The sequence below is a fragment of the Chiloscyllium plagiosum genome, chromosome 1 (genome assembly GCF_004010195.1).
Source record: "Chiloscyllium plagiosum isolate BGI_BamShark_2017 chromosome 1, ASM401019v2, whole genome shotgun sequence".
NCBI classification, from domain to species: Eukaryota; Metazoa; Chordata; class Chondrichthyes; order Orectolobiformes; family Hemiscylliidae; genus Chiloscyllium; species Chiloscyllium plagiosum.
In genome coordinates, this window is record NC_057710.1 from 94,105,690 (window position 1) to 94,121,662 (window position 15,973).

General features: G+C 41.0%; 1 protein-coding gene across 3 annotated transcripts; it reads right to left on the reverse strand.

Moving 5' to 3' along the window:
* Positions 1-2,380: 2,380 nt before the first annotated feature.
* LOC122550781 lies at positions 2,381-9,680 on the reverse strand. Of its 3 annotated transcripts, XR_006311945.1 has the most exons (3): positions 8,124-9,680; positions 5,135-5,236; positions 2,381-4,518 (listed from the first exon to the last, which is right to left on the reverse strand). XR_006311945.1 is itself a non-coding variant. In XM_043692045.1 (2 exons), the coding sequence occupies exon 1, from the start codon at positions 8,882-8,884 to the stop codon at positions 8,162-8,164; it is 723 nt and encodes a 240-aa protein (XP_043547980.1). In that variant the 5' UTR covers positions 8,885-9,680; the 3' UTR covers positions 2,381-4,518; positions 8,124-8,161. The 3 variants fall into 3 exon arrangements, 2 of the variants coding, with proteins under 2 accessions (XP_043547980.1, XP_043547972.1); XM_043692045.1 differs by lacking the exon at positions 5,135-5,236; XM_043692037.1 differs by lacking the exon at positions 2,381-4,518 and having other exon boundaries at positions 4,721-5,236.
* Between the last annotated feature and the right edge of the window lie 6,293 nt (positions 9,681-15,973).

A 15,973-nucleotide genomic window follows, 5' to 3' on the forward strand; every position in this document is an offset into this window, starting at 1 on the left:
AAAATGAAACTAATATCACTTTATCTGAATGCATAAAGCATCTGCAATAATATAGATGAACTAATAGCACAAATAGATGAAAGTGGTTTACACCTAATTACCATTGCAAAGTCATGGTAACATGCAACCAAGTTTGGGGAATAAGTAATCCAAAGGCTGGATTTTAATTGCCCTTGTTAGTGAATATGGATGCAGGCAGTTACATGAATCCATGATGTGAAACAGCTTTGTCACCACATACCTGCCTACTCCTTACTTGTCTGCAATTATGTAGGGGTGGGAGAAACATCAGGAATCCTGACTATGTACCCTTCGATAAATTGAGGCTCTTAAGTAACGAATTAATAGTTATTTTAAAGGCCTTTTCCTACATTGTTGATATTTTGTGAGGGGTGGAGCTAAGTGCAAGTGATGCAAAGGGTTAGCAGTTTTAGCTGTGTACCTGCTGTCAGTGAAATAGTCCGTGGGTCCTCCTTTTAATCCCTGGCCAATCAAAGGCATTCCCCACAAGAACTTAGATCTTCTCTCCAGCCATTTAAGTCTAGCCCCTAAACTCCTCATCCCCCCACTAATGGAGGCCAGGTTGGCAGGATCCAGAGAGAACCTTGACCCCTGCTAGCAATAGAGGAAGTAACAGATACCAATTGGTATTGGCTTCCAGACTATAGTGACTGAGATGTATATCATTATTTGTGGGGATTTTGGGGTCTCCTGCCTACCTTAGACTCTCCATCCCTTAGGGACACAACCTATGGCCAAGTGACATGATAGCATTTGGATTTGACTTGCCTGATACTGGAATCTCCCAGGAAAGCAACACTGACCTGGTGTGTGGCCTTCCTCCCCAGAATACCACAGACTAGTGAATGTAACAGGCACTATGAGACTATCAGGGAATAGGCCATAAAAAGCATTGGCATAAAACTACGAAAAAATGTTTCCCCTGGCAAAAATCACAGTCATATTCTCTGTAGTGCTCAGCAAAGAAACTCCTTATTTCCATCTGTTTAAATGCAAGGTTTATTTTTGTGAAATTTGTTAGAGCTTTATTAAAATGTGGCTAATCAAAACACTGAGTTCTAGTACATCACAAGCTGATTGCATAAAATAAAATGCTTCATATTTTGCAGAATTGGCAAAGATAATGAAGTATATACACATTCATAAGATGAGGGATTTGCTTAATCACTATAACCAAATGGCAACGTTAAATGTTACATTCAGTACAAGTTTAATAAAATCATAAAATATTACTTATTTATTCCAATGAGATTCACTTTTGCATGTGCAATACATATTTTAGACATATTCTGGTTAGGCATAAGGATCAGATATTAACAGTAATTACCACACTAAACCTTATCACCAATGACTACAGCTACATCATATGATTGGTTATCAATCATAGAATAATTCAAACTTTAATTTCAGTGTGAAGCTGGTAAGCCTTGTACCTCCCCCCACATAGTGCTACTTATTGCAGAGATTTTTATGCAAATAAAACCTCTCCTGATTTATTGACATACAGAATCATGAAACTCAGCTCTGGGCTCAGCTTAGTATCCATGCCTCAAGCAGATTTTGTACATTTTGTTTGAAGTTTTGAAATTAAGAAACATGTTTTATGTCTGGCTTGTTGACAGTTTTTCATTGACAGCATAGCTGCCAGCAAATCACAAATGTGAACCATTAAGTCTGACCACTCAAGCTCTGCACTCTTCAAAGTAAGTGAGTTTAAATTGCAATTCAGAGGGCAGCATTGCCTTCATCTTCAATGTTAAAAATCACCTGATGATGTGGTCCACAACCACCTGATGAAGGAGCAGCGCTCTGAAAGCTAGAGCTTCCAAATAAACCTGTTGGACTATAACCTAGTGTTATGTGATATATAACTTTGTACACCCCAGTCTGACACTGGCACCTCCAAATCACGACTTCATCTTCAGTGTAAATCACTACCATCATCAGCACAGTCGGACAATGGACTGGAGCACTTAATTTATTCAGCTGCAGATCTTCCCTAACCATGAGGCACGAAGCAACTACTGTTGTCTCAAGGTTGTGCAGTTGCCTAACTCAGTTTTTCAATCTTTACATTATTCTTGGTACCCAAACAAGGTAGAACAGCAGTGTTAAGAAGAATATAATTCCAACATTTTGTTGTGATCGTCTAAGAGTTCAGTTTAAACAATATAAACAATGGGTGGCACAGTGGTTAGAACGGCTGCCTCACAGCACTAGGGACCTGGGTTCAATTCCAGCCTCTGTGGAGTTTGCATGTTTTCCCTGTGTCTGTGTGAGTTTCCTCCAATTCAGATGAATTGGCCATACTAAATTGCCCATAGTGTCCCACAGGGAAGAATATAGGATAGGGGAATGGGTCTGGGGGGGTACTTTTCAGAGGATTAGTGTGGACTTGTTGAGCTGAAGGGCCTGTTTCCATACTGTAGGTAATCTCGATATAAATATCATGTGTTAGGTAAAAAAAAAATATTGCTTAACACCTGATGATCTTTATGGCACATTCTGGGAGATCTGATCTTCCAGATTCAACCTCAGTTTGATCTCTACTAAATTATGGCAGAATAAAATCTACAGATTCTTTGCCAACTGCCCTCAAATGTCTTACCTAATCAAACTTCTAACCTTATAAACTCATGTGTCTCATTAACATTTTCTAGTTGATTGTGGATTTCATTCATAAACTTTAACATTCTTTTTATTTATTATTTTATAATCTCCAGTGCTTTTAATCATGATAATTATTATATGTAAACTTTTAAAATAAGAAAGGGTTTCACTACCTGAATTTTACATGTAGATGGAAACACTGAGAGATTAAGTAGTTGCATAATTTGCATTTTCATCCCCACTGAAATTCTTTAATAACACAACCACATGATGAATTATCTGAACATGTGATCCTTAAGCTCTTCCATTAAACACCATTAGAAGCTTAATGGATCCACTTTTGTTCAATAATGATATTTTCTTTTCAGTAAAACAAGTGAAATTATCCAAATATTAATGCAATGGGTGGATTTTCCATGTTATGACAACTTTGCTTTTCTTTGCTAATTTGCTTAAGTAATTTGCTTTCACATGCAAGTCTAAGCAATGCCTACAAGGAAGCTATTGAACAGTAGCTAGCATTGCAGCAACATTCTATCCTATCCTTATCTAAAATAGACTGTAGAAACCCCACTTTTAGTTTAGCTAGATTTCTCAAACTTTTGCGTGGAAGTATCATTGCTTAGATTTGGAAACTTGTTCCAATTTATAGTTAATACCGAATCAGGAAAAGCTGAGGGGGTAAATTGGGATATATGCGAGTACATGGACAAATATGCAAATAGGCCGCAAAGCAGAAGAGGAGCAAAGGAAAATGATTGATTTCACATTGGAACATAAAGTAAGTGATATGTCTATTTAATCAATTGTGTTGCAAAATCTTGGGATGAAGTTTGAAAAGAATTAGTCAACTTACTCGTCAATGAATTAAAATAATGTTGTAGAGGACAGATAAACAAATCTTGAATTATGTAGCTGTCATGGAAATTAAATCGACTTGACACAACTATTAGCAAGAGCAAAGAAAGGAGCTTTATTGTTAACTCTGCAGAAGTGACTCCAGTATACAAATGCTAGATGCCTTCATGTAAAAGTGTGCCTTAACATTTTACAGACACTTGCTTTATTCTGTTTCTTATCACACTCTCAAGGGCAAATCCCCTAGTCTTAGACATAACAGCTCTTTAGCTTTCACTGAGTTCGACTATCGCAAGGTCGAGTTGAATGTTTACAGAATTCAAACAGAGATAAGCTAACTACAGGCCTTCATCAAAGTAGCGTTTAACTTATACAGCATTAAGTTAAAGAAAAGCATTCTCTTTCAAATTTCACAGTAAATGGATAATTTTCCATTACATTTTTCTCCTTTTTGTCATTTTGTGACAACAAGGACAACTACAGCAACAATAAAAGAAATACAGAGCCAGAATAGCTATACATCAGAAAATGTTTAGGAAACACCAGGCCTTTCCTCAGATGGCACCTCCCTGAAACACAGCTTTGTGGTGGTATCGTCACTTGCTCTGGTGTGCCCTGTACGCAGCCCATGTTCACATGTCACACTTGTCAAAGCCATGGTAGGGTGGGGTCCACGCAATGCCCCTGCCCTTATGAATAGTCCTACCAGGGCGCTTGCCAGAAGTGTGAGCTGGGGCAACCCCATTTTCGTATGAGGCTTCTAATCACTACTTGCACTTAATTGGTTCCAGTGCTGTCCGATGTCTCCTCAGGCCCAGCTACAGGCTTGCAATGGCTGGCCTGTATCCACATGGCTCTTTCTGCGATCTTAACTGCTGTCTGTGTTGTGAGGAGCACTTGACACGGTCCCAGCCACCTCTTCGCCTTCCAGTTTTTCCTCCAGAAGTCTTTCACCACTATCCAGTCTCCAGGTTCTAGATCATGCAGCTTCCCTTCTGATGGTTGGGGTAGTGCTGCTTTCACTTGATTCTGTATTTGAGACAAAAGTGTAGAGAGTTTTATACAGTAACACAACATCTTGTAAATTTATTTTTTAAGGTAGCATTTTCTCTTTCCACTGTCCCACCGCTAGCTGGGTGGTAGGCACAGTGTTGTCTCATGTTTATTCCCAAATAATCGCTGATCTGCTGTAAGGCATTATTGACAAATGGTGTCCCATTGTTGCTACTAAGCCTTTCAGGGATGCCCCATCTCGGAATTATCTCAGTTAGCAAAGCCTTGGCTACTGCACTGGCATCTTGTTTAGATGTGGGGAACGCTTCCACCCATTTGGGAAACATATCTACTATTACCAGACAGTACCTTTTCTCTTCGCTGGGCGTTAGTTCAATGAAATCCATCTGTAAATGTTCAAAAAGTTTTTGGGCTTGGGGGCGTGCTGCCTGACTCATCTGTATTCCCCTCCCCACATTGTTAATGGCACAGATAAAACAACGCTCACAATATTTCTGGGAGTAATGAGTAAATCCCTTAGTGTACCAGTGTGCTGAAATACTGTCATACATCCCCCCTTTTGACACGTGGTCCTTACCGCGTGTCAGTTTGCCATAGAATGGAAATAATGACCGTGGTAGACAGGGTTTACCATTGGGACTACACCATACTCCTTCCCGCACACTGCAACCCGCTTTCATCCACTCATGCTTTTCTCCTGGTGTGGCCTGTGACTGTAACTCCCGTACACCTGCTGTTGGGGTACAAATTTTTGTCATACACATTTCAAACTGATCACTTGGCGGCTGCTCGGCTGCTGTTCTTGCTGCTGAGTCTGCCCCTGCTTTGCCTTGGGAAACAATATCATTATTTTTTGTGTGGGCTTCACATTTACACACAACGATTGATTTAGGCAATATGACTGCTTCCAGGAGGTCAGAAATCAGGTCACGGTGTGTGATGGGCTTTCTGGTGGAGGTCAAGAAGCCCCTGTGTTTCCACAGAGTTCCAAAATCATGTACAACCCTGAATGCATATCTGCTATCGGTGTAAATATTCACTGTATTTCCCTCAGCCAATTTACAGGCCTCAGTCAAGGCAATCAGCTCCGCTGCTTGCACTGACAGGTGAGAAGGGAGTGACCCCACTTTCACTATCTCATAGGTAGTCACTACAGCATACCCAACACAATTCTGGCCTGTTTCCTTGCTCCTGAATGCTGACCCATCCACAAAAACTCCATATCCGGATTCTGAAGTGGTGAATCCTGCAAATCTGGTCGAGGGCTGCAAATTTCATTAGTTACAGCAACATAATCATGTGGGTCTCCGTCTCCTTCTGTGGGGAGAAGGCTAGCAGGGTTAAGGACGTTACATCGCTTTATTGTAATGTTAGGCATCTCCAGAAGCACAGTATTATATCTGAGCCAACGTGCTGCTGACATGTGTGCGATCCTTTGCTCGGAAAGCAGTAAGGATACTGCATGTGGGACCAGAAGGGTTAATTCAACAAAAAGCTTGTTTGGGTTCGGAATTCCCAATGTAGGTGTAGTTTGGAGCGCCCTTTTTAATTCAACAAAGGCACTCTCGGCCTCTGGGGCCCACTGCAACGGACTCTGATTCTGCAAACCTTTTCCATGGGCTATGTCACTTAGGGGCGCCTCAAGGGTTGCGTAATGTGGGATAAACATCCTACAGTAGGAGCACATGCCCAAAAAGGATAGTAATTGTTTCTTCGTGTGAGGCTTTGGAATTTGCTGGATTGCTTGAACTTTGTCTTGACCAATAGCCTTCCCTTGTTCAGATATTAAGTGACCTAAGAACTTCACCTGTTGTTACACAAATTGCAGCTTTGCGAGACTGACTTTGTGCCTCTCCCTTGCTAGATGACAGAGCAACGCAAGGGTATCCTTCTCACATTGTTCCTTTGTTGGTGCCGCTATCAAGCAATCATCTACTTACTGCAAAAGCGCTGACCCCGGGTTAGAACAAGAGTCTCCAGGCTCCTGCGTAGAGCCCCATTATGTATGGTGGGGGACTCACAGTAACCTTGACAAAGTTGCGTGAAGGTATATGATTTTCATTTGAATGAAAAAGCGAACCAGAATTGACTATCTGGGTGCACCGGTTACACTAAAGAAGGCATTTGCTAAATCCACATCAGAGAACCATTTACTGTCTGGTGGAATTTCAGCCAATATAGTACAGGGGTTGGGAACATTTGCGACACACGGGATAACAGTGCTATTGACTGCCTGCAGGTCTTGAACAAACCTCCATTTCTCCGGTTCACCGGGAATGTTTGTCTTTTTGACCAGAAAAATGGGGGTTCTCACCGGTGAGTTTTCACAGGGGATTATCACTCCAACCTTTAGAAGGGATTCAAAGACTGGAGTAATTCCTTCTATAGCTTTGGGTTTTAACTGGTATTGTACTCTGCAAGGACGATACTCAGACGTCAGGGTTATCCTTATGGGTTTACAGCCCCGTATGAGCCCCGCATCATGTTTGCCCTTTGCCCACAACTCAGTAGGGACCATTTTTAATCTTGGGTCTGAGACTTCTATCTTACGGAAACACCAGGCTATCCCCCTAGGCTTTTCAGGGCTAGCGGGGGTTACCTGGACTGTCCTATCTGCCTGAGTTAGCCAATTTAATTTCTTTTTATATGTTCGCATATCTGCATTGAACCAGATGCCCACATTGTCCCTGAAGACCCAACCTTTCGTGTCTTTAGCACCCATGGTCCCAAACCCTCCCACCTGTCACCTGACGCCTTCGCCAGTGACACGTGAGGAGCGGAGCCTTCCATATTAAAAAGATAGGGTCTGCTTGCTGTTACAGATACCTTAGATAAGTTCACACTGACTACATATCTGTGATCACTCCAATAAAATTCGCACAAAAACAACTGATCTGGTTTAGCCAACCTCCTGAACCAATCCTTCTCATATGGTTTGTCAGGGTGTATGTGTGCTGTGCAGTGCAACATATCTCCAGCAAGAGAATCGGTGTTAATAGGATTAACATGGTTGCTTGCTTCCAGGGTGAGTGAATCGCTCACTGAACTTATCGCTCTCTGGCTTAAACGCTACTCATAGACATACATCAGGGGTCGTGGGTCATATTTTACAGCCTGCACTGGTAAATCTTCCCTTTGAATCACCTGCAAGCCTGTCAGAGTACTGAACAAGTCCAACCCCAGTCTCCCTATGAGGTCCCGAGCCATCAGATTTAAAGGACAAAATTCCGATAACAAGAAGGAGAATTGGAATGTTTCCCTGTTAGTAGTTTCGCACAATAGGGGTGCGGAAAATCTCTCCCGCACCACGACTCCTGATGCACCTATTGTGTTCAGGAATCTTTCACTCATCTTTATTTGCGTTGATTGTGTAAACTGGCTTAATTTAAGGACTGAGTATGTTGTCCCTGTATCTACCAAAAAGGTAACTGATGCACCTTCCACATACATAGAGGTGGGCATTGACTTTTATGCATCACTGTGATATTGGACATACTGTCCATACTTCGCAAACTTAGCGCTCAACGTAGAGGTGTGACATGTCTCAGTGCCCATAAGGTTAGTAGAAGAGATTAGCATAAGCGAGTCTTCGTTGCCAAGCATAAAGGAAAGAGGCTTACCTGTATCTTGTGTGGGCTTCCCACCTCTACCTCAGCATTCACCTGTTGGTCACCCTGTCGCTCAGCCTCCAGGGCCGATTGGGACTGTCTGTGCGGGCATTGCCTCGCCCAGTGGTCCATTGCTCCGCAAACAAAGCACCCGCCAGATCTACCTCTGCCAGCGCCTCTTCCGCGACCTCTTTTCCTTCAGCACCTTCCTCCAACGGCTGGGTGACCATCTTTTTCGCTATTTCATCCTTCATTCCATTGATGAAGCTGTTCCTCAGGTGTGCCTCATACGGTGTGATTTCTGCTGCCGTTATGTCTTCAGGTGGTCTCAGTCTAGTATGGACATTATGGACTTCAGTGAGGCGCATAAGGTACTGGGACACTGTCTCATCTTCTTGTTGTTTACACATTGCTATTTTAGTCATGTCCATTCGCACTGGGATTGCCTCCCTATAGACGGTTGCCAGCGCTGCAACAAAAGCATTAACGTCTCCATTCTCTTCTGCTTGTGGGTTGGCTACTCTGGCAAGGACATTTACAGCTGGCCAGTTATACTTGTCTTGGCCTTCTTGCTTCGATCTGTTGGGGGTACAAGATGCTACCGGTGATTCAGCAGACCCTGAGTCAGGGCTGCTGACTTGGAACCTTCGCCAGGCGGATCTCGTAGTGGGGGGGGCTGTAGGTTTTGGAGGGCAGTCATCAAGGTCAGGGTCTGAAACAGACTTAAGATACTGTACCGCTTCATTAGGTTGTTTTCCCGCACGTGTCTGCATGTACACTGGTGTTTGTACGCGTATTTGATCTATCTTTTACTTAAAATCTCCTTTCCCTGATATCAGCCTTCCACTTGTTATAAGCACTGCAATTCACAGATTCTATTTTTCCCTTCTTTTTCTCCTTCTCTCTCTCCTCCAACCTCAACCTCAATATTTCTAGCTGGCTTTTACTAAAACTTCCTCCTTCTGGAAAACCACATTCCTTGATCCACAATTTTAAATGCTTTACAGACTCTGGGCCATGATTATTCAGCACGTATTGTATTTTTGGTTGGCCATTCCAAGTCCTGTGTGGACTCTCCCTTTGTTTGCTTTTGCCGGAGCCCATTTTTAGTGTAACTGGAAAAGTGTTCAACTCTCTCTCACACTCTCGTGGTACCGTTATCTTTTCCCTTTGAATTACTCTTACCTCCAGAGGTCCCCTCTCACATTGGGCGGGTCCAGTTCAATGCCTTAGTTTTCGTAAACCAAGAAACCACGTACCCAGTACATCTTAGGGGAGTCCAACTCAGCCACTGGTGGTTCCAAGTCTAAAACCACCCTTAACCTTGCTGTCTCCTAAACACTTTTGAGACAGCAATCCCCTTCCCTTGGGGTTTTACTCTAATACCACACGAGAGTTCACTGAACCCTTTTCCTGCTGTATTTATTCTCTTAGAATGAGTCTCTATGCAGGATTACTTAACCCATGACTCTCACCCCGACCTTATTTGATTCAAACCCCGGCACTAGGGTGATCCACAGATTCCCAGTCCTCTCACGCAAAAAGGCCAATTCAGCTTTCGAGATGAAGTGAAAGACCTTCAAGGCGCTTGCGCCTCCTGGGAATCTTCAGAATCTCACCCAGTCATGGGGTCCCGGACGAGCCCCCAAGTTTACTCTTGTGGAAATTAAATCGACTTGACGCAACTATTAGCAAGAGCAAAGAAAGGAGCTTTATTGTTACCTCTGCAGAAGTGACTCCAGTATACAAATGCTAGATGCCTTCATATAAAGGTATGCCTTAACATGGTACATACACTTGCTTTATTCTGTTTCTTATCACACTCTCAAGGGCGAATCCCCTAGTCTTAGACATAACAGCTCTTTAACTTTCGCTGAGTTCGACTATCGCAAGGTCGAGTTGAATGTTTACGGAATTCAAACAGAGATAAGCTGACTACAGGCCTTCATCAAAGTATTGTTTAACTTAAACAGCATTAAGTTAAAGAAAAGCATTCTCTTTCAAATTTCAGAGTAATTGGATAATTAATTTCACAGTAAATGGATAGTTTTCCATTACAGTAGTGTTCAAGTCAGGGGAAGTCATAGATTAGATTAGATTCCCTACAGTATGGAAACAGGCCCTTTGGCTCAACCAGTCCACACCGACCCTCCGAAGAGTAACCCACCCAGACCCATTTCTCTCTGACTAATGCACGTATTGCTATGGGTAATTTAGCATGGCCAATTCACCTGACCTGCACACCTTTGAACTGTGGGTGGAAACCGGAGCAAACCCACAAAGACACTGGGAGAATGTGCAAACTCCACACAGACGGTCACCCGAGGCTGGAATCAAACCTGGGACCCTGGTGCTTTGAGGCAACAGTGCTAACCACTGAGCCACCGTGCCACCCCGAAGATTAGTGCAGATTTATCATTTAATTGTTTACAATTCACAAAATGAAACAGCATTTTAACATTTTTGACTGAGGATTTAAGTATTCTTTACTCCATTGTTAAATTCCTTCTTCTCAGAGCTATAGAGTCATACAGCATGAAAACAGACCCTTCATTCCAACCTGTCCATGCTGACTTGTGATTTTAATGGCAGGACATCACTCAAATAAAAGTCTGTAGATTCATGCCTGACAGCAGTGGGAGGCTGAGCTGAAGATCTGTGAAAAGATTCCCATGAAGCCCATGAAAGAAAATCTGTGATTGTAATAGAGCTCCAGTAAGCTTAAAAGGCTCAAAGACCTCTTCAGAAGTGTGGAAAAATATGTTTGATAAAAGAATCAGATCTTTCATTTATACCTTAATAGTATAGCTTCCCCCACTCCCAGCTAGCAGTGAATCAGCTGAAGATTCCTCCTTATGTTCAGTTAATGTTGTTATGGCCCCAATGATGCAGTGAGGCTGTGGCTTTATATGCTAACTAGATCCTTGCCTACAATTTCTTTTAGACTCATTAGCCCTGGTATGGCACACTAAATGATCGAAAGCATTCTTCAGACCTCTGATATGAAGACCTAGCTTCATACTTGTCCTCTGCATTGTTTTTAGTATTTAACTCTTTCTCTTGGGTACAACATTTAGCCTGTGGACTAGATGAAGCACTATCCAATTTGACTATGACACTTCTTCAGAACTGAAAGTCTTAAAACGTAAATTCTATTTCTCAGACACTGCCAGACCTGTTGAGTTTCTCCAGCATTCTCTGTGTTTGTTTCAGATTTCTACAATCCACAGCATTTTACTTTTACTCTTTTAGTTTATATTGTTATGAAGATGTGGTACTGTACCTTTAAGAAAGTTAAAAGTTAACAGAACTACCTGACAGTACCAAGTGTTCTCAAAAAGGTAACAATGTAACACTCGATCAAAAGCTAGGGTAGCTGGTTGCCTGGAGTCAAAAACAGGTTTGAACTACGTCAATCAGTTTAAATTATACCCCAAAATACACCAAATTCCAATTAAGCTTGAAGTTAGCATATTTACCCTCTTAAATGCCAATAACACAATCCGATGCTTTGGGGGGGTTTAAGCAAGGAAAATTGAACAGTTGGGAGGACAACTGCCACACCACCAGCATGTAGAGAAGGCCCGAAAAATAGCTTTCTTAAAGGTACCTTTATCAATCTATGACTGGTGAAGCATAATCCTGAAGAAGAAAAGAAAACACAGGAAGATTGAAAAAGAAGATCCAACAGCTGGCTAGTTTTGAATTTTTGGTCAATCTTAATGAGGGGGTGGGGTTTATTAGACTAGTGTTATAAAAGAGAAGGTAAATGATAGGTTAAAGGAAAGAGTTGTAAATAGTTGTTAGTTAATTATTCTCTGTCATACTTTAAGAAATAAAGTTGTTAATTTTTACTTTAAATAGTTCTTGGCCTCTCGAATTTTCACAGATTACTGTATGGGATAAATCTTTTCTGTGTTGCTGGTTTAAATGAAGCAAGAGGGTTTGCCCCGTGTCGTAACAATATGTTTATTAAAATTCCCTTATGCTATTGCCATGCCTTTCTGACATTATCCCTTTTCTCCAAACTACCTTGTGGTTACTGTTAGGGAGCCTGTACACCACTACCAAGGTGACTTTCTATCTTTATTACATCTCATTTCTACACAGATTTCATCTCCATCCTGGTTTCCCTCACTCATCCAATTCCAGCATTCTGTTCAAATTGGCATTCAGTGGAGAGATGCTGATATTTTTTACTCATTTTTAATGAAATATTCAAAAATGTTAAACCTTAGATTTTAGCAATCCTTACTGTTTTTATTTGAAAAACAGCTTCTTGCAAGGTTAAATTTACAATTGAATTTATCAAGTTTGGAATAAGGCAGCTTGAATAGCCTTTTTTTCTGTGTAATACACATAGATACTGATCCATAAATTCTTCTGCTCCCACTGTAATTTGGGTTTCATATGATCTATCTCATATGTTTGTGCTGAGTCCTTATTGAAATTGTGCTTATTGACATTTTATTATGTATCTTAGGAAAATTGCAATGTGGAAAGAAATTGTACATTTCATGCTTTTCATTCACATGAAACAACAAGAAATATTTGTTCTTTTGATAGCCGTGGAGGTTCCCATGTGTAAACACTTTATATATGCAGAGATGGCTGCCAAAATGATTAGAAATGCCTTTAATCATAATAACATGCATTATGGAATATCTAATGCAACATCTTAATTTAGCAGGGCACAACTGAAAATAAGTCAAGTACTTAAGCCAAGGGAAGCTAAGTGCAAGAAAATGAGCAGTCTATATCCACAGAATAATACAGCTAGCCAGCAATTCAATTAATCCAACTAATCTCCCATAAAATTGCATGCTTGACGATCCAATATTTAACAAAAAAATACTTTGAACTTTGTGTCGCATGTAGACAGAATGGTTAAGTAAGTGTTTAGCATGTTTACCTTCATTACTCAGACCTTTGTGTATTGAGGTTGGGACATCATGTTGAGGTGGTGCAGGACATTAGTGAGGCCTCTTCTGGAGTACTGTGTACAATTCTGATTGCCTTGCTATAGGAAGGATATTATTAAACTGGACAGGGCTCAGAAAAGATTTACTAGGATGCTCCTGGGAATTGGCGGTTTGAATTATAAGGAGAGGCTGAATAGGCTGGAGCACAGCAGGTTTATAGAGCTTTATAAAATCATAAAGGGCCTATCAAGGCTTTTTTCCCTAGGGTGAGGGAGTTCAAAACAAGGGGACATATTTTCAAGGTGAGTGGTGAAAGATTTAAAAAGGTCATGAGGGGCAACCCTTTTATACAGAGAGTGTTGGTATATGGAATACACTGCCAGAGGAAGTAGTGGATGCAGGTACAGTTACAATATTTAAAAGACATTTGGATAAGTACATGAATAGGAAAGGGTTGGAGGGATATAGGCCAAACACAGGTAAGTGGGACAAGTTTGATTTGGGAACATGGTCGGCGTGGACTAGTTAGACCGAATGGTCTGTTTCCATGCTCTATGGCTTTCTGACTCTATGACTTTATGAGATGTGAGCATCACTGGCAAGTCAGCATTTTTATTGCTCATCCCTAATACCCTGCAAAGTGGTGGTGAGCTGCCTCCTTGAGCCATGGAAGCCATTTGGCATAGATGCACCTACAATATCATTAGGAAGAGACTTTGAGGATTTTCATCCATTGACAGTGTAAGAATGCCAATGCATTTCCAGATCTGGATGGTGAGTGACTTAGATGCGAACTTACAGATGAATCCAGTACATTTGTCCTTTAAGACGATATGTATTATGGTTTGGAAGATACTGTCAGAAGAGTCATAGTGAATTACTACAGTGCATCGTCTGAATACTACACACTGTCACTACTGCGTGTCTGTGGAAAAGAGAGTGAATATTGAAGGTAGTGAATGTGTGCCAGTCAATTAGAGTCCTTTGCCCTCAGTTATGTCAGGTTTCTTAATTATCATTGGAGCAGCACTCATCCAGGCAAGTAGGCACTATTCCATCACATTCCTGACTTGTACATGATAGATGTACTCTGAGGAGTTAGGAAGTAAGTTACTCACTACAGAATTCATAACTTCTGACCTGCTCTTGTAGACACAGTATTTATATGGCAAGTCCAGATTCATTTCTGGTCAATGGTAATCCCCAAGATTTTGATCTTGGAGTTTTCAGTGATAGTACCACCACTGAATTTCAAAGGACAATGATTAGATTCTCTCAGGTATAGTAGGTCAGCATCTGCAGAGAGAAAGCAGTGTTATCATTTCGGTCCAATGGTCCTTCAGAATGGGTAAAACTATTGACTGCCAGACCTGCTGAGACTTTCTAGCAAGTTCCAATTTTGTTTCTGATTTCCAGCACCTGCAATTTTTCTTGTTTTTTTTTAATACTCTTACTAAGTGTTTTAAATTCTTTGAATTTGTTCTGTAATTAGATAGTTTGGTTTATTCAATTTTATCTTTAGTTAATCTCTGAATAATCTGCTGTTTCATTGTTAAAGCAAAATCTGCAGCATTGTATGCTTATGTTTCAGCAAGAGACCAATTCGTTAAACCAAAACAAATCAAAATATGAACTATTAGGCAAAGTTTCAGTCTGGGATCTGACCTGTTCAGCAATATTATCAGCTGTGATCAGAAAAAATTGCATGTCTCTTATTGCAGGTCTAAGGTTCATGCGTGCACAGCTCCTGAGTGGAATAATAATTCATGTCTTGAGTGGATAATCTTGTCACCTTGTGACCAGCCATTGCCTTGCGGCATTGCATCAAGTTTTGCTGGTACAGAAGGCTGCCTCAAAATGAAGGAATTGTGACTCTTGCCAGTATAGAAGGTATTCAGCTGCACGATAAACCGTATGAGCAGCTGCGTATTGAGGGAGAAGAATCATTTTTGATTCATGGAAATAACTGATTTCAGATGATACACCTGCAAAACAATGCATGCATTATCAATGGCACTCTTCACCCCAAGCAAGCCCAAAATCTGCTCATGCATACTCTGCTTGCACATCCAATTTTCTGTTTGTGTTGAGATGCTGTCATATCCCTTGGTTAACAAGATACTACAAACTGTGAGATGTTTGTTAGATCTCCAAACGTAGCTGAAAGGAGCAAGATGGATGAAAGTGTAGAACCACAGCCATATTGACTTCCACGGGTAATACTGTCCTTGACTTTCTTTGAGTTTGATTGCAAGAACTGACAGGTTTCAGTCACAATCTCTTTAGTGAAGTCAAGTCATCTAATGTATTTGGTCATCCCTGACATTGTGGTAACTGAATTGCTTGCAAAAGACCTACAGTGATAACGATATCCTGGTGACAGCACTTGTTCCTCTATCCTGTCTTCTATCCTGTCTTACTTCATCTTTTGGTCATGATCATTGTCAAAGGAAGCCTGTCCACGTCTAAAAACAATTTGTTTCAGCAACAGATTTGAACAGAACAAAAAGTATTTCAACTCCAGACAGATTACTCCCTGTAGACTATTGAAACTTTAAGCAAGAATAGGAAAGTACCAAAATTAAATACAATTGCATCAGTGGCAAAAAGAAATAATCCAGCAATTAACCTGTCACTAGTTCCTGATCCCTTTAAGTCATGCTGCTAGGGAATTCCTCACATCACTTAACAGTTTGTTAGATTAAATCAGAGAATTAAATAATTGAAAATGGCAGTGCCAGGCTCTGACCTATCTGCTTTCCATACTGCTTCCATATGTTATGTGCCTGTAAACCTCCCCTTCACCAAGATGATCTCCAATACAGTTCCACCAGAATTGTGCACATTTAACTTCGAGCAATTTTCTTTCTCTCATATTATCTAAATACATACACTACAGAGCCCAATTTCTCCCACTATTTACAGCAATTATTGCTACAA